We start from the raw sequence: 22,149 nt of genomic DNA, 5'->3' as shown, positions 1-22,149 counted from the left end.
AAAAAGTGGATTCGGGGAAAAAGAAGTGTTGGAAAATATATCTCTTGGGTGGTCTACATATTTAGTTTCTAGTTCTTCACTGTCCTAACTGGGGCCGTCATTAAGTTTTGAGTCACTTGTAGTCTTGTTTTCCACACCCGTAGCAAACTTGTTACTTTGTGGGTGAATTCTATCAACAAAAGGTAATTTGATCTGTGGCATCAAGGGAAAATCAAGCATACTCAGCCAAAACAGGAGTTGCGGGGTTACGGTCCTTAGTGACAGCCCTGCTAACACCTCAAGGCCCAGTAGTTTCAAGCAAGATTAAACTAATTCAGCTTATAAGTTGATTGTGGATCCTAATAAGTTATCTCTTCTGGTAACAGCGTAGTTTCCAGTAGACCGTAATTGTATTCACGATATTGGACTGGAACTGGCTCACAATTGAGGCTAATGCATGGAGTCTTTACAAATTTAAATGACATTTATCTCTTTTTAATGATATTCCCCGCATAAGCATTCATTGCAAGCTAATTCCAGTCCAATACCAGGAATATGAATATGGTCTATTGAGTGTTCATAAACCAAGACTGAAGTCATCACTCTGGGTAATCACAAAGAACACAGACAATCTAGTGAACCGATAGGGCTGGAAGCAAGTATGTGTAGCTGGCATCATGCAGTGGAAAAAAGTATGTGACTGTTCTTGGTTTAACTTCTGATCAGATGGGAAACGGTTACAGATTGCTAAGTGTACTTACATAAAACCAAAGCAAAAACAAGATGACTTTCAACACTCAAGGGAATGCACTCTGTCTGTTATGTTTTTGGTTCTTTATTTGTACAAAATATGTTCAGTTTGGCAAAGAAATTGCCATAATGCTCTCTCTCACTTTTCTGTGTATGTTTGAAATAAGAGTATTTTTGTGGCAGGGTCTGAAAGTGGAGGACGTCAATGTTCCTGTAATAGGTGGTCATTCGGGTGTAACAATTCTGCCTCTTCTATCACAGGTGGGTTGTTAGGGGATAGAGCTTGGAGTTTTTGTGTGTATAATTATTATACAAAATTGATTAGGGTATACAAAATTGTTCACAATATTTACTTCTGGCATATCATTATAACAATACAATATTTAGTATGGCTTTTTTGGTGGCACCCCAACCACCTTAATTGCCCAAAACAAACCAAAAACCACATATGGAGCAGAGTCATCAATGACTGAAGCAAAGCTATAATCAGGTTAGCATTGGAATACATTGTTCATTTTTTCAATGAATGATATTTAGAATCATGTCACACTGAAAGCACATTGAAAACACTAACAACAACTCCAAGCCATTGCTAAACCAATAGTCTATTCTTTTAAAGTGCATATGACATGAAAAATAATTTCTGCTTATTTGAAAATTAGTACATTTGTTCCTTATTTTGCCTTTTTAGTGCAGAGTGCACTATTGAGATGGTTTGGGGGGCTGTTGTTTGCTAAGCCACTAACACAATAAGGTGTAAACTTTAATGTTTGTTTGATTATTGAATTAATTTAGCCTTGCAGGAAGAGGGGCTTGGTAGGGTAGGTACCTGTGTGCACTACGCAAAACGTGTCATACTTACATTCCTTTTTTGATAACATGACAAAAATATGTATTTTTATATATGGTTTTGCAAATCTCTTGCTATCCTTGTGGTAAGAACAAAAGCAATTTGCTCGAAACGCATGCTCAGATTAGTTAGCGTCAAAGTCGACTACATGTTAGACGTGTCTATATTTTGATATTTAGATTTATTTAGCTCTTTCATTTATCAGTGAAATGAAAATTCACATTTTGAATAAAACAAAATCGTTCCTCTGCGATTTTTCTGCAGATATTTGAAGGCTTTTGTGCAAAAAGGGCGTATATAGCATTTTGGGGCGATTTTTATTTTTTGCAGGATTGAGCTAATTTTTGGCAGACTGACTTGTTTTGACGTGAAAAGCATCATTGCGTTATTGTTTTTGTTGATTGCGTTTCGATTTCGAGAAATAACATATGCAAAAAACTCAGTTTTCCAAGGGTATCTTTTAGAGATCTTTTGTTGAACGAAAAACAACAGAAACCTTTTGTTTTGCTAAACAATGAAGTCACTGAAGCGTGGCATTTGCCGCTAGTTGTTTCAACTGATACAAGTTTTATTATTCACATAATTACGCTATTCTCTTACTGTTGCTTTGTTAGTGCAAGCGAATAAGGCGCTGAACAGGCCGGATCCGAGTTTGTTTTGTCGTGACACCAGTTCGATACCAGGTCCGTCGTTTTTTTTTTCCCCGGGCTATTTCTCTGCTTCTTTCAAAAATAAAAACATCCGTTTAAAGAAAACTGTGCTGTCAAAGCTGCTAAAAGTAATCGTTTAAGGATTCACTCCAAGAGGCCACTCAGAAAACTGAGATTTTTTTGCATATGTTATTTCTCGAAAACAAAGCGCGAAACAGCAAAAACAATTATGCAATGATTCTTTCCATGTCAAAACAAGTTAGTCTGCCAAAAATTAGCTCGATCCTGCAAAAAATAAAATCTGCCCAAAATGCTTTTTCGTCCTTTTTGCACGAAAGCCTTCATTTAACTTTTATATTCCATTTATCTCCAGAAGTGAGTAAAAAAATACACATCTTTCTTATATTGTCAAAGAAACCAAGGTGTCTTGTTGCATATGTTGGCAAGGAAAATAAAACTATCGAGTTACAAATGTTGGCATGAAGAGTAAAATTGTCACATTTGCTACTTCTAGGTATTATTGAATTTAAAATGAACGAGACTCATAGAAAATACCACAATAAAATTTAAAACCATCTTGACAAACTGTAATTGTCAGTTATTTTTGGGCCTTGAAAGAAAACACATGAAACATACACACTGCTGAGATTATGTCTTATCAAGTTTTTGTCCGTTCATTTTCTGCAAAGGGGAAAAGGCCTAGTTGACTACCAAGGGAGAGAATGGTAGGGTTGAGTGTCACCTTGTGTGACTACTGTATCAGAGCCGTAAATTACACTCTTCACCATCTGAGATTATCCCACTAGTTTACATTTTCACGTACTTTCTTTCACACATATTTTTCATCTGGCACTTTAACATTTTAGCTTATAAAGGTTTTAGACTGGAAGCCAAAAGCTAAATACATTTTAAAATTGTTAACCAGAGAAGGTTTTAACATATGCTGCTCGCATGATATTGTTTGTCTTCAAGACTTCACCAAAGGCATCCTTTACAGACGAGGAGACAGAGAAACTTACTGATCGCATTCAAAATGCAGGCACAGAAGTGGTGAATGCAAAAGCTGGATCTGTGAGTATTTTCTTTGTTTTTTTTTTAGGGCACCTCAATGAACATGTTATTAGATTGTAGCACACTTGTTATGAAGTAAAGTGAATGAATTAAAAAGTGAACTTGTGGACTAGAATCAAATCAAAGATCAGACTTGTGTAGATCTTTGAGGGTAAGCATCAGTAACAAGTAGTCTTTGTTATGAACCAAAAAAAAAAACTCAGTTATTACAATATTTTTGGTGGTCAATGATAAATTTTGGACTTTATGGGATGGTGAGATTGCGATCTATCCTGTGATGGCATTATGCGATTCCAGAAAATATCCATACTCCCGCCACAGAAGGGATTGGAATTTCCTGGGGTGTGTGGGATTCTATGAGACCAAAACATTTAAGGAAATGTATGAAGCTTAACCGGAATTTCCAGAGAGGTGGGGAGGTATTAGAAAAAATCCCTTCTGTGGGGGAGGTATGGATATTTTCTGGAGCTACACATTGTGAAAAAGAAAAAAGGTACAAGATGGTGAGACCCATCTTGGTAGCTGGGTATTCAAGCTCACTTTATTACATCTCATACTTGGGCAAAAGCATTTCTTCTGGTTGTGCAGTAATTTTGTCTGGTTACCTTGTCAGGTAGCAGCTTTATGAGCAGCTATTGTAGAAACAGTCACTGGCCTAACTCGAGCGTAGTGTTAAATCTGGTACAATCGGGATCAGAGGTGGAAGATGGTCAATCATCTTTTGCTACTGTCATGGTCACTGTTTTGTTGGAATTTAACAGAACTTGTTATTTTAGTACAGTTTTAACACTACTGTTGATGACAATGGCATCCATGTAACTATGTTTACTGCAAACAAATATTTTGTTTCCATTGCATTTGTCAGAGTCACAGGCACAGGGGAGGTTTAATTTGGATCAAATTGGTCAAAATTCTGAAGCAAAAATGTGCTGCTCCTATGGAATGCTTTCCACACGGGCTACATGGGGGTGGGGTGGGGGGAAGAGACATGTTTGCCAGCACTGGCAATACATTTGTGATTGATACTCAGCATTTGTGTTGTTTCAGGGATCTGCTACTCTTTCAATGGCATATGCTGGAACAAAGTTTATTTCCTCTGTAAGTACTGTGAAAGGCATGCCAATACAGTTTTTTTTTCATTTAAACATGTGGATTTAAGATTCTATGTAAGTTGATGCAGTATTGTATGAAATTTCAATTGGTCTATTACAAATCTTCAGTGCTCGAATTTTAAAAATAAGTTGTCCTTATTCCAAATGCAGGACAACCTGACCCCTGGCTCTGGTTGCCCTGATGACTGCGTGGTTGTACTGTATAATTTGTTGCTTAGTTATAGATGACTAAGAGGAAAAAAAATGCCACGACTTATTTAGAGTAAGCGAAAAGTTTTAGCGGGTTTCCAAAGGATTTGAAGCCCTCTAAAACCCGATAGTCCAAAGGGTTTCTTTTATTTGACGTAAATGATGCGAAGTGGCACGAAATGGCCTCCTTGACTCATCGTTCAACTAGAATGTTTGTACTTTCGCGTTAACAACTTAACACTTCGCTTAAGTACTTCCTTGAAACAGAGGGTATAACAATTGCACATTCACGTAAAAGAAACAGAGTTACAACGGCAAAAAGCCTGTGGTTTCAATGAAAAGCCTAAAGGTTACATCAAAGACCGCTGTCTGCAGTGTAGTGCTAAGAATGCCTCGTCAACCTGAATTCTGCAATGGAAATGGTTAGTGAGAAACTTGATGACTTCCTACTCAAGTTCAAACTAGAGCTTGGCTATCAGCTGCCAGCTTAAGAAAGCTCAACTCCAAAAAAATGTTCAGAAGTGTGATTTTAAAATAGTCACACCTTTTTGTTTCTCAAAAGTTAAAAAGAGCATTGGATGTCAGTGCGAAGCGTTTATTAGTGAAGTGCTCACTGATATTTGTTTTAGGTCCTTGCTGCACTCAATGGTCAGAAGAATATGGTGGAGTGTGCATTTATCAAGTCAGACGTCTGTGACACAGGATACTTTGCTTCACCTGTAGAACTTGGGGTAAGTAATGACACAGAGTTCATTGCCACTTTAAGAGGTTACAATTCTTGGTTTGGTGCCACTTTTCAGATATCACGGTATTTTAGGTAGCAAATTGCCTGTTACAGTAATCCAAATATATTTAACTCAACCAATAAATCAGTAATCGCTCGTTTTTGACTTCTGGTTGGGGGCTAAACGGTTGGGGGCTAAACGGTTGGGGGCTAAACGGTTAGGGGCTAAACGGTTGGGGGCTAAACGGTTGGGGGCTAAACGGTTGGGGGCTAAACGGTTGGGGGCTAAACGGTTGGGGGCTAAACGGTAAGGGGCTAATCGATTTGGGGGCTAAACCACAAGTTACGAATAGATCACTCTCCAAACCTGAGGTTTTGAGTAAGATAAGGATGCTGAAACAAGGCATTGCTTTGTTTGTGCGTCCGTCCTTGCCTCGTCTCCTGTTTTCTTCATTCCATTCTATTCCTTTCCTCTTCTTTCATTTTAGCCCAATGGCGTGGAGACAAACTTGGGAATCGGAAAACTGTCTGCATACGAGACAAAGAAGCTAGAAGAGGTTAGTGCAACATCGCACTTGCAGCTCCTGTAACAGTTTTCCCATACATAACTTGTTTTAACGTCAACCACAACTAATAAGTCGGAAGAAGTCATGAAAATAATTTTACATTTTCTGCTAAGACAGTGACTTTTGTTTCGGGCTCAACAGTGTTTTCTTTCTAGAAATATGGATTGATCGGTTGACAACAGGAAGAATATGGTTAAAAAACAAAACGAAAATTAAGATAAGAGTGAAGACAGTAAAGACTATTTTATGGTCGTTTGGTAGTCTAAAATTTTGTTTCATGATCGGATGAAAACCCAGTCAATTTGTTGCAGGAGTGAAAGAAGCAGTTTTTTTTCTATATCAAACAGAGTTGCCACGGGTCAGGGGAAAAAATTCTTCAAGGTCAGGCAAAGTCAGGGAATTTGAGACCACAGTGATCAATCACACACTCCGAAGTTGTACGTTGACTGATTTATTTCTTGATTACAATGATGGAAGCATGCAGTTGATCACTGTGGTCCCAAATCGATACTTGCCCCGACGACTCGATTCGGGAACGCGATAGTAAGTTATAATTCCTGCCTCCGTTTGTGTGAAAATGTGAAGGATATCTCCGACTAAGTGACTAGCCTGCGTAGCAAGCGTTTCCGTGGGGTTTGGAAGCAAAGAAAGACCGAGGAACGGGATTTTCGGTGTTTTGTCTGCGCGGAAAATGGGGCGAGAACCATAACGCTGGCTACGCAGGCTACTAAGTGACTAAATATCTCCGTGCTGTTAAACTCCGAGCAAAACTCCGTTCTAAGTGATCATATTACGCTAGAAGTTGAGAAATACTTGTAAAAAATTAACTGAGACGAAATGATAAAAAATAATAAGCGTAACGCAAGACTAATGTCAATGACAGGGGGTAACCCTGGGGGGGTAACCCTGCGATGGACTGGCGTCCCATCCAGGGGGTAGTAGAAATACTCCTCGTCTCTTCATGCAAAATTGACATTTTGAAGAAAAGTCAGGGGAAATTGAAATAATTAACATTGCTGATTTAATACCATCGAATGATGGAAGAAACATTTGGGGTGACTGTGATCTCAACGATATCTTTACGTGATGAAGAAGGAATGTCAATGAGGCTAGATGCCGCTATTATTTCTGACATTTTGTATTTATTTGGTCAGGGAAATTATATTTTTGTCAAGGAAAAGTCAGGGAACTTTGAAAAGTTATGCCTGTGGCAACCATGTCAATAGTGTCCTTTTAGAATTTAGACTACATATCTTCATGGATGCGCTTGTTCTTATTTTTCAGGTGATCCCCGAACTGAAGAAGAATATTAAGAAAGGCGAAGACTTCGTTTTGGGAAAGTGATTCCGTTGTGCTCTTTGTCTGAAGCTTAGGCGGGAGTTTCTTGTGTTCCGGCATTCTTTGCTAATTTATCGAATCTATATAGCTCTTTTGCAGTCTGCTGAACGAATGTACAAACTCCGGTCCAAGAAAGGATCGATTAAAAGAATGTTTTTATCAGCGATGCCTTCTGTTCAAACTGCAGTGTTCAACGCCTTTAGAGGGAATCTGGGGTCAGCATAGATTACAGGCTACCCTAACTTCACAAACACTAGCCATTGCTCGTAACCGAATTCGAGAAATAGCTGAACCGTTTCTTTACAACAAGTCCCCTAGTCGGTCACGGCAGCGCAAAAGAGACCTCTCTTCGGTGCGGGCGGCAGAAGGGGAAAGAAAATCGCGCGCTTTCTTTGTCCCCTTTCTACCGCCCCCTCCTCTCCTCTAGGGAACCTCTTCAGGTGGAGAGGCGGGGGGGGGGGGAGGGGGGTTAGAGTAGCGAACACGAGCACTTCTACTGTTGTGAAACGCAAATGGCCACCATTTTGAACTGAATTGTTGTCATTTCTCCCTGGAAAGGATTTGCCCGATGGCAGTTCGCCCGGACTGGGATTGGGAGTAACGCATTTCTGCCAGTTCTCCTGTATTATCTTGGGAGTCTCCTAGATACCAGTCTACCTGTACCCCGTTCAGGGCCACAAAGTCTCCTGGATTGAACTGGATTACGAAACTGGCAGTAGACAATATATCACCCATTTTGCCTTCTTGTTTCATTTCGTAAAATAATGCTGGCGCTCACATTCTTAGCTTGGACTACTTGTAGCCTGCGTAGGAAGCGTTCTCGTACGAGGCGAACGAAATTCGGTCCGCGCGAAGGAGTCTTTCGCATTCGGGCCGCGCGAAACATCTCCCATTTTGCGCGCGGCCCGAATTTCGTTCGCCTCGTACGGGAACGCTTGCTAGGCAGGCTAGGGCTACTTGTGGTTAAGGTTTGAGACATTACAAAGACTCGTCAAAACTTTTCACTCGAAATTTTTCATGACTTTAGAATTTTTTAACGTACCAAAGTTTGCAGAAATAAAACCCCTTTCAAATTGTAAAATTCACGTTCATTTTCGCTACCATGCCCACGAGCAACTAACCCCTCCCCTGAAGAAGCGGAAATGCTCTTCTTTAACGTGAGGCATCATAAATACGCAAGCGCGACTTTGTGCGATTTCCTTTCCTGATTTTCAAAATGGACGTTGACTGTGTATGCGAGGAGTATTAGAGATCATTCTTAATTTCGTGGGGTTTGGTAATGAAAGCTGCTTTTTTTGAGGTTAAATTCTCGAAGGAATTAACCTCTTTTCAAGGGAGTTCCTGCTCAAAATACGACAACTTTCAACGCTGAGTTTTCAGATGGAGGTTGCCGAGTTGTCAGCAGAAGACGATGTCGTTACAAAAGATAGGTTATCTGGTCAAGGTAAGCTAATAGTCAAGAAGATTTAGAAACCTGAGTTAATTTAACAAGTTTACACAGGACGGTTTGAGATTATTTCCTTCTCAGGTTTGAGTCATCAAACGACGCGAAATTTGTAGGTTTTGTGGCAGTTGTATGGAATAATAACAACTCAAGTTTGTTTTTGAAGAAGATTTGTCGAGTCAGTTGTCTTATCTGGTCATACTTCCAAAAATAGCTGCTCCGGGTGTTAAGTTATATTTAATATTAACGGTGTTTTTTGTATTTTAGGAACAACTACTCAGCCAAACGAAGGCTATGCTATCTCAATGAAAAAAGGAGAGGAAACAGATAAAAATAGGCCACGTGTTACATACTCGAAGGTGACAAGCTATCTGTTGAACTATTGCAAATAACTCCGCGTTGATTTTCTATCTAAATCTCTTCCCTTTTGCGTTAAAGTAATAGTGCAGGATTTATAAGTGATTATAATTTTGCAAAGACTCGTAGCACAATACGGTGCTCATTAGAAAGAAAATTTCCATGAAGCAAGTGAAATTTGTAATGTGTACAAATATACGGATTATTTACAACAATCATTGTATGTTGTTTGACATCTCTTACAACAGGAGGACTTACTCAATTTGAGAGAGTCTCCAGCATCGAAACTTTGGCCATCAATTCTTTCCGAGGAGCATGTCAGGTTTGCTCTGTCAATATTTTCTTTCTGTAACTAGGAATTAAATAATGCTAAGTACACTTTGTAATATTACTATACCGTTCTCCAAATTAAGCATAATAAAATTGTAATTTGTTTAAAGCAGGAAAATTGTTTGTAATTTTTTTACACTTGCATATTATTACATATCACTTAATTGTTTTGATCCCTACACCAATCAATTCTAAACTTTGGTATATCTAGTACACTCTTCTCAGTCATTGCAGTCATTATGGTTCAGTAAACTAATACATGTAGAGTAGTTTCCTCTTTGTTGACCTATATTACTGGTAAAATGCCAATCATATTTGTGCATTAACCCTCTGACACCTCCCCCCCCCCCCATAAACCGCATTTTGACATGCAGATCAAGACAAATTTTTTTTTTATCATCTTGAATCAATTTCCATGAATTTACATTATAACTGAGTTGAGAAACAGTGAAATCTGAGGTGATGGATCAAAGGTGGCAGACTGAAGGGCTACCATTTGATATAACTGAAAGAATAGAGGGAGTCGAGGGCTAAGTATTAAATGGAAAATAATTTTGATAGCGAGTCTCAACGGAGGAGCAGAGGCCCCTTCCACCCCCAATTGTTTCATGGTAAGGGTATGAGCTTGGTATATCATTAATTAAGTGTCCTTGATTGGTAGAGTGGTGTTTCCCCTTGGCTAGCTAAACTAGCTTAACTCTAAACTGTGGAGCAGGGGTGATACAGTGGTTAGAATGCTCACCTTTCACCAATATGTCCCGGGTTTGAATCCTTGACACTGTGTAATAAGTGGGTTGAGTTTGTCTTTGGTTCTCATCCTTGCTCTGAGTGTGTTTCCGTAAGTTCTCTGGTTTTTCTCTCTCCGCAAAAATCAACACTTCTAAGTTCCAATTCGATCTGGAAACAGTGGATGAAGAGCCACTTCATGGGATGTGCCACTGCAAATTCCTCTTGATTTTATTTATTTAAACTCTGACACATAAATAATTTTTGATTGATTGATTGCTTGTATGTCGTAGTTCTTATAGTTATCAACAGTGACATTATTATATTTATTTGCAAAATAAAGGAAAATTCTCCCTACCTATAGTTAGTTCCCTTACAACATCAGATCAGAATTAACATCAAATGATTTGTTACCATTCTCTATTAATTACTTACTTGTTCTTTACCAGGCATGGTGTGTGGGATCCTGAGATATGGCATCAGTCCTTCTCTGGAGGAAAAAGATGTGCATCACCTGGGGAGGAACTCAAAAAACAACTTGTGTAAGTAGAGTTAGGAAGAAGTAAAACATAATTTTAAGTTCTACTTGGACTGAAGAAAATTTAGGCTAAGTTGGACTCAAGCCATGGCTGAGACTGTTAAATGTCAGGGCTCTCATTAAGGGAGGGTACGTGTAACACCTGTTTCGATTGAGTGTGCTTGATTTTTCCTTGACGCTAAGGGGAGAAATTGCGTGTTGTTGATAGAATCACCCATAAAGTAACAAGTTTGCTGTGCCATATGGGTGTTGAGAATAAGGCTACAGGTGACTCAAAACTTGATGGCAGCCCTGAATGTTCAACCTGAATCTGCTGTAGTCTGAAAAAAGGAAGATCAGTTTGTCATTGCATCTAGTTTTAGTTTATTCTCTTGTTACTAATTGAATAGAGAACATTTTTGTAAACTGTTGTTAATTCCAGGATTGAGGATGGCATAGTACTGAGCCCTCAGCGTCAAAGCTTTGTACAAGGCTGTCAAATTCCCCAAAGTGCTCCTGAAAGAAACATCCAACAGGACAGACTTAAGACTGGCTTAAGCAGAACAACTGATCGCGAGCGGGAGGGAAGAAGCCGGCTCACTGGAAGAGTGGGTAGAGGAAAAGCCTTAGACTTTAAAGAACGTACACCTTTACAAGAAAGGAACAAGGTGCAACTTGTTTAGTAATTGTTCATCTACATTTCATACGTGTGTATGGCAGTTCTGAGAGCTGTAGGAAAGGCTTTCTTTGTCATATTCACAGTAAATATTTATTTGTATAATATTAACTTATTTATTCAATCTCACTCTAGCTTTAACTGACCATGACTAATGCTACTGGCAAAGCAAGTATTTAAAACTGAAAGCATTGCCTTTTTTTAAATGTATTTGCACATATAATTTGCTTTGAGGAACTGAGAGGAAGACAAAGTCTTTGAGAGACATTTTGCACTCATCTGTGAAATCCTTAAGTTGCAAAAAAAAGTGGTAGAAGATGCAATGTTAAACTATGCAAAGGTTTTTAAACCTGTTTTATAGCACAATCCTGTAAGTTGAAGATTAATACCAAAATTCTTGGTCTGCACAAATAACATTTAAAGCTACACCTCCTTGAATGGTGATTTGTTGATTTGTTAACACAGTTTTGAAACTTTTAGGACCCTGAGGATCTATCAGGGACATACACAGGACCAAAAGAGAGGGAAAGGGAGGAGAGAGGTAACAGAGACAGAACTGAACGAGGATATGGCAAAGACAAAGACAGAGGAAATAGAGAGAGGGACAAGGAGCGAAAAAGAAGCAGGGAAGAATCTACACGAGGGAGAAACATTCAAGGTACACGTTCACTTTATTTTCCACAAATTACCACTGACAGAAGAAGAGAAAAATAGTGAACTGTGGTAGAACTTCAGCTTGGCTGCGTTTTTCCTGAAAGCATGCACCCAATCCCAATCCGTATTCCAGTTTGCCATTAAGACAAGTATTTCTCAAATATTGCTTGCCCTGGGCAAGTCTTAGTTTACTTTTTTGATGATTTAGTTGGCAGATGACTTGCCTGATCCCCCGCTCATCGGGAAAGTGAGAATGAAAAGCCACTTGCCCAGAAGGAGAATCTACTTGTTCCAGACAACTGGACGGCATTTTTTTCAAGCCCTCCATATCTTTTTGCAGCCCATGCAAGCCATTTGTTTTAGTTAGAAGACACTTACTTGCCAACAATTTTCAATCATACAGTCAGAAAGAAGCAAGGTAAAGAAACTCAAAATGAAGAGCCAGAATGGTTCACATTTGGTCCTTCAAGTCAGTTTGAAACCATGGAGCTTAAGGGATTTGATGAAGATGAAGTTATTAAAAGAGGTGTGGATACATTAAGGTCTAACATCACTCACTCACGCATCCTCTTTGCTCCTGTGAGTGGAGTGTAAGACTGCTTCTAACGTCTAATGTAGTCTTAAGTTTTTCTTTTATTTTTAATTTTTTAATGCAACAATAACATTACATTACATACGAAAATTACCTGCTCTACTTACAGTGCTAACATAACTTAGGATTTAACAATACTAACAAAACTTACGATACTAACATTATTTACAATTTATTAATATATTACATTACTTTCATGTAGGACGTTAGCTACAATAGGTGTCTTTCTTACATATTAAATTGTGACTTACTGTAGATTTATGTTTCTCAGTTTTATTTTATTTGTTAGAATCGCTAAGAAGGCTTCCAAATAAAACTCTTCTTCTTTTCTTGAAGCAGTATATAAATAATATTTGGCTAGAATCATGCAGAGGTTTAAGCCAAGACGACGAGCGAAGTTATCAGTCATGCCACATATTATTTCATTTTTATCGAGAGTGATCATATCTATGTTTTAATTTGGAGTTCCACCAATTATTAACGACAGACCAAAAAGGCTGAGCTTCAGAACAGGTAACAAAAACATGGGTTAACGTTTCTCTTTCGGCACAGAGGTGACATTTATCATGTTCCTTAATTGAATCTGTCAAGTTTTTCTTGACTGTTCACCATCATCTTGTGTCCTCTAAAAACAATGCCAGCACTGGGTGCAGGGGTTGGTCACAAAGTTTTGAAGTACACGACTTTATCATCAGAGTAGGTAGCAGGCTGGCTTTGCCATCTTTTCCAAAGAATAAGAAGACCAGTGCAGTAGAGCCAAGATCATGAAAGAAACAGTGATGTTGCCAGTAACAGGCTCCTTTTGAGAACTCTAGGTGCAGAATTTTCATGTTCAACTTTAACTCTTTGTAGCTTAACTGCTCTGAATTATAGCTTGACTGCACAATAATGACCACAACAACAAGGTAACAAAGGCTCCTCAAGCCAGGAAAATTTAAGGCTTTCGTACAAAAAGGGCGTATCATTATAGCATTTTAGGCTGATTTTTGTTTTTTTGCAGGATCAAGCTAATTTTTGGCAGACTGACTTGTTTTGACATGAAAAGCATCATTGTGTAATTGTCTTTGTTGATTTGCACTTCATTTTCAAGAAATAACGTATGCAAAAACACTCAGTTTTTGGAGCAGCATCTTTTGGAGGGAATCCTTCAAAGGTGGATTTGGACACGACGCGAACTTAAACGATTACTTTTACCAGCTTTGACAGCACAGTTTTTTTAAAAAATAGATGGTTTTCATTTTGATAGAAGTAGAGAAATAGACCTGAAAGAAAAAATTGACCAACCTCGAATCCGGCCCTTTCAGCGCCTTATTTGCTTGTGCTAATGAAGCAACAGTAAGAGAATAGCATGATTGTATGAATAATAAAACTTGTATGGGTTCCAACAACTAGTGGCAAATGCCTCTCTTTGATGACTTCATTGTATAGCAAAACAAAAGGTTTCAGACTTTTGTTTTTCATTCAACAAAAGATCTCCAAAAAATACCCTTTGAAAACTGAGTTTTTTGCATATGTTATTTCTCAAAAACAAATCCCAAAACAACAAAAACAATTCTGCAACAATGCTTTTCATGTCAAAACAAGTCAGTCTGCAAAATTTAGCTCGATCCTGCAAAAAAATAACAATCGGCCCAAAATGTTATAAACGCCCTTTTTGCATGAAGGCCATCAATTTGATTGAATGTTAAAGAAGTAGTCAGCTCACCTGTAATACAAATGCATACATGTTGCTTGTATGAAACATGATAATTTTTTTCCATTTATCTCTATGACTGACTAGACCGTGAGAGACGCAAGTCTGCTTCTGATGAGATCAAAGCAATTTTGTCAGGTACTTACAAAAGGATTTCTTTCACTTCATGATGTGAGAACTCAAGAGTCGTGTTATCAATGAAGATCTTTGACATGTGCATGTTATGTTTTGTTATGGTACAAGTACATACTCTACCTTGTATTGATTATATTTTGTGATAGCATGTGCAAAGGCCTTTGATAATTTGTTATTGTTTTGTTCATTCTTACAGAATTGGTTTGGCGTTTCATATCATTATGTTGGCAGATTTGTTTCCTTCTTCCACCTAACATGTTTTTTAAAACGTTCAAAATCCTTTCCAGATGCCCATTGACAACTCTTTTTCAAATTAAAAAAGTTCTTTCTAATAATAACAAGCAGACCAAAAGGGCCTTTATGTTCATCAGAATTTTTACAGTCCTTCCACTGATAAGTGATTGATAGAAGGGAGGGTTAGTAAGTGTTGACTGTGAAGTATTTTGAATAGTTGATGATATATTGATGGTCAGCCTCATAAGATCTTATGTTGTATTCTTGAGCATTTTACCTCCAACAGTTACGGCAAAAAGTATGTTTTCTCACCTAGTTGATAATGTTCATTTATTTCAGTGGGGCAGAAAGGCCCTTCTAATGGTGAACTGAACAGTTCATCACCAGTCGCAGACAGTAGCCTATCCCAAGATGCTGCTGGTGACAAGAAAACCAATACTGATGATTGCACTAGCACAACTGCTCCTGACGACATTAAACAAAAAGCCAAACCTTTTGACATCAATGACTTTTTCCTGAGTGACACTTTGCTCCCTTTCACAGGAGGGGTAAGTGTTTCCATGCCTTAGTGTTGTACTAAAGGCTTCTAAACTAGTGTGTCTTAGTTTACACTTGGTTTAGTTTTCAGGTTTCTTGCTGCCTGGTCAAGTTATTGATGTGTAGTTTCTTTACATCACAGTTTCTTGTATCACACATTTTAGGAAACACCCAAATCCAGTTGCTGCCATCCTTGTTTATTTAGGAATTATTCAGTCATTCTTAGTGTGAATCTATTGCCTAGTGGATTCATGCAGGAGTTTGGAGAGAAAGAGAGTAGCAATGCAGTTACTTGAGGCGTGGCCAAGAGCGTCTCCAGCTTTTTGAGTGCTCTCCAAATGCTCAAGTCCATTATGGTCAACTTGCCTTTTCCCTCCATGCTATTTGCTCAGAAAACATGCACTTACATGTACTGCCTAATCATAACTAAGCACACAAAGTCTAAAAGTAGAATGCAAATTATTGGAACCCAGTGAAAGAAGGACAACATAAACATGTTCTGAGAGAAATAGGAGGAAAATGAACACCAAATTTTCAATTTAAGAATTTTTTTTAGGAACACTTGCTTATGCACTTGAAAAAGCTTCTGCCTAAATCTTCCTCCTTTCTGTTTGTTTGAGTTTGTCTGAGTTATAACATCACAAGACCTCAAGTGACATCTGATGGACTTTGAGATTCTCTTAGCAAATTGCTTTCTGATTCCTTCTGCAAAAACAGGAGAATTTGACATGGGATCAAGAGTCGGTGCTTTTTTTGATGCACCTCTTCAATTGTTAAATAGCTTTATACATTATCTTATCAGGTGGACCAAACCAGTAGTCGATTTTGCCAGTTTTTTGGTCAACCAGGAAGTAACTACAGCAGTAGTAGAAGTGGAAGTACAGGTGAGTTTGCAGTGATACAGCCCTATCCTAGTGTTGATGCCTAGGGTGGAGGTAGTGTGGCCCAATTCTTAGGGCCTATGAATTGAAATCGGGGAGTGACAGGTTAAAGTCCTGTTTTGACTTCTACCTGGTGTTGTTCTCGGTATTCCTCAGTTCAAATCCTTAGCCAAGTTTGTAAATAGCCAACTGGTCTGCTGCCTTCCATTTGGATTTTTTAACCTATTACATTTGTTTACATTATTTATTTCATCACTGTTTTCACAGGCCCTGAAAAGCCTCATTGTGGAAGTGGTCAATAAATGTGTTTATTTTATTTATTTATTTATTTATTTATTTATTTATCTAAGCTAGAGTTCAGTAATTGCCTACTTTGAGAGGTTTTAGCTGTTTGACTGGACAGTCAAAACAACCTGTAAGTGGACACCTTTTGGTGTCCACTTAGGGGAGGTGTATGCTTACTGAGGGTTATAATTTGCATTGTTTGAATATGGCTGTGACCATGTTTAAGTGTGCTGTCTATTGACTAAGAGATGCTTGTATGACTGAGTGACTGTTTCCATTAGGTTTCTCAAGTGGAGGTGCCAACACGCCTTGTACACCATCACCAGGACCAAATTACTTATTCACCCCTATTGCGCCTTCAGTGGATGACGGTATTAAGTCCCACAGTCTAGCAGATATGCTGCAGAAATCTCAGATCAGTGTGCAACCGTTGTTGGACGAAGTCATGTCAGCAGGCAAGGAAAGCAGCAAAGTAAAGGGTTCAGTTCGTTTGGAAGACATTGAAGCTGATGTAACTCAAGATGTTGAGAGCTCTTCCAAGAAAGAAATCCCTGATTTGGAGCAGAACAAAGAAAACATCAGTAGAGGTATTGAAATACCCAAACCAAATGAAGAAATGGTTGCATTTAATATGCTTGTGGAGAAGATGAAGTCATCGGGCACCTTACCAGAGAAACCTCAACCTACAGTAAGTTGTCTTGTAATGTTATTAATAGTCACTAAACAAGTGCAGTTGGTCATTCTGCCCACGTTGTTACTGATTGGAAACCGTTTATGCTAAGGAAACGTTAAAAACATGGTATTACTGCAAGTATGCGACAGGCTGTCTCTCCGTCTCTCTGTCTGCCAGTCATTCTTTCAGTCCAGTCTGTCTGTTTCTCAGTCAGCCGGTCAGTCTCTGTCAGTTTGTCAGTCAGTCAGTCTGTCTGTCAGTTGGTCTGTCTGTCCGTCCGTCTCTCAGTCAGTCAGTCAGTCAGTCAGTCAGTCAGTCAGTCAGTCAGTGAGTCAGCCATTACACTAATGAGCCCCTATTTGTCTTTGCATCAAGATAACTGGCTTACCCACCCGCTTGCTGCCAAGGCCACCCTCCCCCAAGCGCAGAACTCCGAGGAACACTCCATCTCCCCTGCGGGATCTGAGGAGGTCGCCATCACCCACTGAATTGCTGAGGCAGATGACCATGCAGGCACCGTTGTCTGATCACAGACCCCCGTCACCAGCACAGGTTGTACCACAGTTGAATAGACCTCCATCTCCACTGGAGGTGTTCCACAAGTACAATTCCATAGGTGTGTGTTCTCGTTCACTGTTAGCCTACAACACAGGTGATGTGTACTAAGATTTCGGTAGATAATAATGCAAGAACGAGTTACGTTTTACACGAGAAAGAGGAACAGAGAAACCTTTTGTTACTTATGGCTTCTATTCGTCCACCGATCTACCTGGTGATCCCTCCACAGAATCAACTTCTAGCCCACAAGTTATAAGCATATTTTTCTTTTTCATGTAATAGATCCTTAAACTTCGTTCAACCCCTTCCAGTGTGTATTACCATTTAAGCCTTGAAGATCTACTTGTGGAAAGCTAATGTCTTCACGATCATTCTCAGTGATTCTTATGACTCAGGAAAAAAAGGGAGCTTAAGGAATGACGACGATGACGCCAAGGACGACGCCTGGAAGAAAATGGATTACATTATTTTGAATTTGAATGTTAGATCTGTTCAGTAACCTGATGAGTCTAAATACGTAATAACGGTGTTGAATTTGAAAACAAAATACGAAACATTCGCGCTCATGCTTCACGGTTATTCCACGTTGTTTTGCAGTGGACAACTAAGAAAGGTACAAAGATGTAGAACAAGCATGCATAGCCGTTGTTCTGCTCTTCGGTGAAGTTCTTGTTGGCGGCGCTGTTCTGGTTTGCTTAAACTCCCTAAACTCATAGTAAAAAGGTCGTCGTTTGTGGTTAACCTTATCATCTTCCCCACTGAGTCTAGGCCACCCTTGTTTCTCATTGTTTTGTTACTGGATCTTTGATGTTCGTCTTCCTTCGTAAACTGTTCGGAGGTTTACATCAATTCCACAATAATTTCTCTTCATTCATGCCTTTTTTCGTTCTTACTATTTAGCAACACCTCCTCACGATCTGTTTGCGTCTCCTTTGCTTCGTCGATCACCCTCTCCACTTGCAATGCTGGCACACCAGAGGCAGAGCCCACCTCTTGGGTTTGGCAGTGTCAACATGCATAGAATACCACCACAAGTCACCTCTCTGTACCACACAGGACCTCGACCCAGCATGCCGTACAGAGGAGGTCAGCAGCCAGCCCTGAGGAAACCACAAGACAAGTACACTAAGTCCGGTGGAGCTCCTGAACCGCGGAGCCAGCCAGCAGTGCAACCAAAACCTGTATCAGCAGGTCAGGCCAATTCTCCTCACATACCAGACCGGTCATTTATGCCGACATCCGTCATGAGAAAGATTCACCAAGATCAGAAGACACCAAAACCCAACTTTGAAGACCAGTCTAAAGCAAGTCTTGCAGCTGAAGGTGACAATGTAGCTAGTAGGAGAGGTGTGTCTGAATTACAGCCATTTGACAGTGCTCATTCGAAAGCCAGTTCACAGTCTGGCAGTGGAGATGATCTAGTCAAAGTAGGGCTATTTCAAAGTTATACAGGCGAACGTCACACACCAACTCATGGTACTGCTGCTAAAGGAGATCATATGCTTTCTCCAAAATCCATGGTGTCTAGTGATACGCAGCTGTCACAGACCTGCTCGCTAGTTTTACAGAAGCCTACTGCTTTCAAACCTCTACCTGGCTCACCTCAATTGCCATTCTCTAGTCTTAAGGGTGGCATTCACTCCGAACCTGCCTCTCCTCTGCATTCTTTTAACCAGAAGGAAGGATCTCCTTTGAGACCGCCAAAACCACTACCTCACTCGGCCCCGTGCACCCCTCAACGCCATCCCTTCATTGACAAGGCAGCTCTGCTCTCACCGCAGCAGTTGGCATCGAAAGGATTAATGACCAGAGATGATAGCAACAAACCACCTCTGGGGTTATTTGGGAACAGCAGCACTTCATTGGAAAGCCAGGCCAAAGGTAGTCGCAACGGCATCACCCGAGTTGTGGCGGCTAATGAAGGTAGGCCCTTGTCTCATTCATATGAACAGCAGCCACATGTTACTTCAGACAAGTCGTCTGTCTATGAAGATGCCTATCACACAAAGAGAAGCGAAAACTTGTCGGGCGGTCACCCAGTGTCTCACCACAATCCAAATAACGTGCATGGCATTCAAAGGATAAGCAGCTCCGAAGCTCTTCACGAGAATTTACCTCTGAACCACCCACACAGAATGCACGGAGGTGACACCAGGCCAACGCCGGTGCATCACGTGCCAAGATCATTCCATGGATCACACGGTCCACGGCCTGGTCCACATGTCACAAATGGACGCTTGTCACCATCAGGCATGCCAGCCATGCACGGGGGGCATCCAGGGCGCACGCCGTTCAACTCGCCCATGCCAGGCATGGCAGTGCCACCCAGGTCTGCCATTCATCCGGCAATTATTCCACCGCGGCTCCATGCAGCTTATCTCAGAATGATGTCTTCAGCAGCTGGCACGCCCATGGGAATGCCTTCTTCTGGAATGAGCCCAATGTCCATGAGGATGCCTCCACACTCAGCTGGAAGGTACCCCATGATTCCTGGACACCATCCTGCTGCTGCCGCCGCCATGATGTACGGGGGTCGTCCGTCATCCGGCTATCCACCTGTAAACCCTGCGGCCATGATGGCACCTCGTTCCCCTCACATGTCCCATCAGACGGGGCTTCAGCAGGTCCATGGAAGACGAGGTAGGTTTTAGAGTCTGACGTTTTCTTTTATTTCTTGGTGCCTACCGTCGAGACAGATATTACACCGGCAGTGGTAAATCTCTTTAAGGCTTCATGAACGATCTTTACTTTGAAAAAACGCTGAATACTCTTGTTTATGTGAAAAGCCCACATTCCATAGACACCTAAAAAGTGTCAAGTGTTCATGCTTCGTGTGACGCTACAGTAACTTTTCCCGAGTGCTGTTGCAAGGCTTTAGGGAAACCCGTTGGGAATGTTAAGATGTTAACTATGCCCGCCTGTGAGGTCATCAGAAACCCCAAAATATACCACTTATCAGAATTTTTGTCAAAATTTTTTTCAGTTTCCACCCGTTTCGCTCAAATCGATTTTCTTTCTCTTGAGTGGGTGCTTAGCGAAAAACTGAGACTATTAGCCTTATGTCTTTGCTTGTAGTTCCAAGTCCGGTGATGAACTTTCCGCCACAAAGCCATTCTCCAGGAGGTGTCGGCAGCAGTAATATCTTGTCCAAATGGTTCAGCGAAGACGTTCTACAACAGGCTACTCCAGCACAACGTCACAACTCACCTGACGTCACAAGGAAAGTGGTGTCTGTAGAAGAACTAGAGCGACAGCAAGCTGCAGCCATAAATTGACTCAAGACCGTGAAAAGCTCACTTGCCAAGGGGAATTTGTATTTAGTGCGTTGTTTGAATACTGAGAGCTTGCGTTTGTGAAGCCGTATCTTTCATATCATTCTAACGTTAAGAGCAGCAGAGCTTTCGCTGATTGTACATTCATGGATGTGTAGTAACGTGATAGCCTTGTTTTTGTTTGTGTAAATGTACGCCATGCCGTCAGTTTTCTCTTTCTCCCTTGATAAAGATAACATTATTTATTTGAAAAAGCGTTTGTTGTATATCGGTGTAAGATTGCTGCCAGGGATTTGCTGCACAATTTCTTGGGTTGACGCTTGCCGTAAGGACTGTTTTCAGCCTTAAATTACTTGTTGTAAATAGGACATCTTTGTTTTACTCTGACTAGTATTACTGGAAACAAGGATGGAGGGTTGTCCGTTTAGTTAAGTAATTTAGGCTGCTTACCATTTGTCACAACAAACCAGTTGGGATGACTGTTGAATAATGGTAAGGGTTTTTCCAAAATCAGCAAACCAACCGAACGAGATGGCTCTTACCATTTGCAATTCGATTTCCCGTAATTGTTTTCGGCTGCGGAGAGACTGGAAACTGGAAAATTTACCAAGTGGTAAGGAAATTTCCGCCGTTCTGTTCCGTTCCGAAGGGAAAAAAAGGACTACCTCTGGAGGTAGTCTACAATTTCCGAACGGATTTTCCGGAAAATTACTCTTCCATTTGACTTTAACCGAAATTTCCGGATTTTTTTACTGAATGGTAAGCACCTTTAATGTAATGATTACTCGCCAAAAACAAACAAAAAAACCAACAAACGGAGACTAACTGTATCTCTACTATCCACAATTCATTTTGTACCACTGAAAATGAGTTTGAATGGATAGGAGAATTAAGACAGTACATGTAAACAAGTCTTTTGTACAGTGAAAAAGCGGAAAACGCACCGAAACGCACTGTTATAGTCAAACCAAATTATTTTGTAAAGTTCGACTCATTTAGCGAAGACGGAGCGAGTGGTAACATGCAAAACTGAATTCCTTATCTTAAAGCAACAAATACCTCTTACTCTTGCTGGGATCACAATTTACGCGTTTCCTGTTTTGTTTGTCACTCTCCTGTCCAAAATAGTCCTGACGCGTTCAAAAGAGCCGGACTTGTTAAACATATGAGCTGTTGATTACAGCAAAAGCAGTAGGAACTAACTGCTGGTATAAACAGTATGTAATTGAGGGGTTGGGGAGACACAAGGAATTGACTTGCATAACCTTACATAGTACTATGTACAACATATGTATAGTTTGAACTGGGATTATGCAAATAAACTTGTTCACTGTTGTATTTCGGCTCCATTTGTTG

General features: G+C 40.1%; 2 protein-coding genes across 2 annotated transcripts; both read left to right on the top strand.

Annotated features, from left to right (window-relative positions):
• The first annotated feature begins 843 nt into the window (after positions 1-843).
• LOC149099960 (malate dehydrogenase, mitochondrial-like) lies at positions 844-7,393 on the top strand. The gene is made up of 6 exons (XM_089276600.1): positions 844-990; positions 3,202-3,300; positions 4,348-4,398; positions 5,231-5,332; positions 5,814-5,882; positions 7,176-7,393. The coding sequence occupies exons 1-6, from the start codon at positions 859-861 to the stop codon at positions 7,233-7,235; spliced, it is 513 nt and encodes a 170-aa protein (XP_089132726.1). The 5' UTR covers positions 844-858; the 3' UTR covers positions 7,236-7,393.
• Positions 7,394-8,410: 1,017 nt separating this feature from the next.
• Positions 8,411-22,131, top strand: LOC149099959 (uncharacterized). Its single transcript, XM_089276599.1, has 14 exons — positions 8,411-8,673; positions 8,941-9,032; positions 9,279-9,352; positions 10,536-10,628; positions 11,046-11,271; positions 11,760-11,937; positions 12,337-12,459; positions 14,306-14,356; positions 14,927-15,135; positions 15,927-16,008; positions 16,572-16,978; positions 17,339-17,579; positions 18,422-20,161; positions 20,597-22,131. Exons 1-14 carry the CDS (start codon positions 8,610-8,612, stop codon positions 20,794-20,796), a joined length of 3,780 nt encoding a protein of 1,259 aa, XP_089132725.1. The 5' UTR covers positions 8,411-8,609; the 3' UTR covers positions 20,797-22,131.
• The last annotated feature ends 18 nt before the right edge of the window (positions 22,132-22,149 follow it).

The sequence above is a fragment of the Orbicella faveolata genome, unplaced genomic scaffold, assembly GCF_042242905.1.
Source record: "Orbicella faveolata isolate gen_17 unplaced genomic scaffold, um_ofav_v1 contig_45, whole genome shotgun sequence".
Taxonomy (NCBI): domain Eukaryota; kingdom Metazoa; phylum Cnidaria; class Anthozoa; order Scleractinia; family Merulinidae; genus Orbicella; species Orbicella faveolata.
Note: the sequence above shows the minus strand (reverse complement) of the source record. Positions and strands in the feature narration are given on the sequence as shown.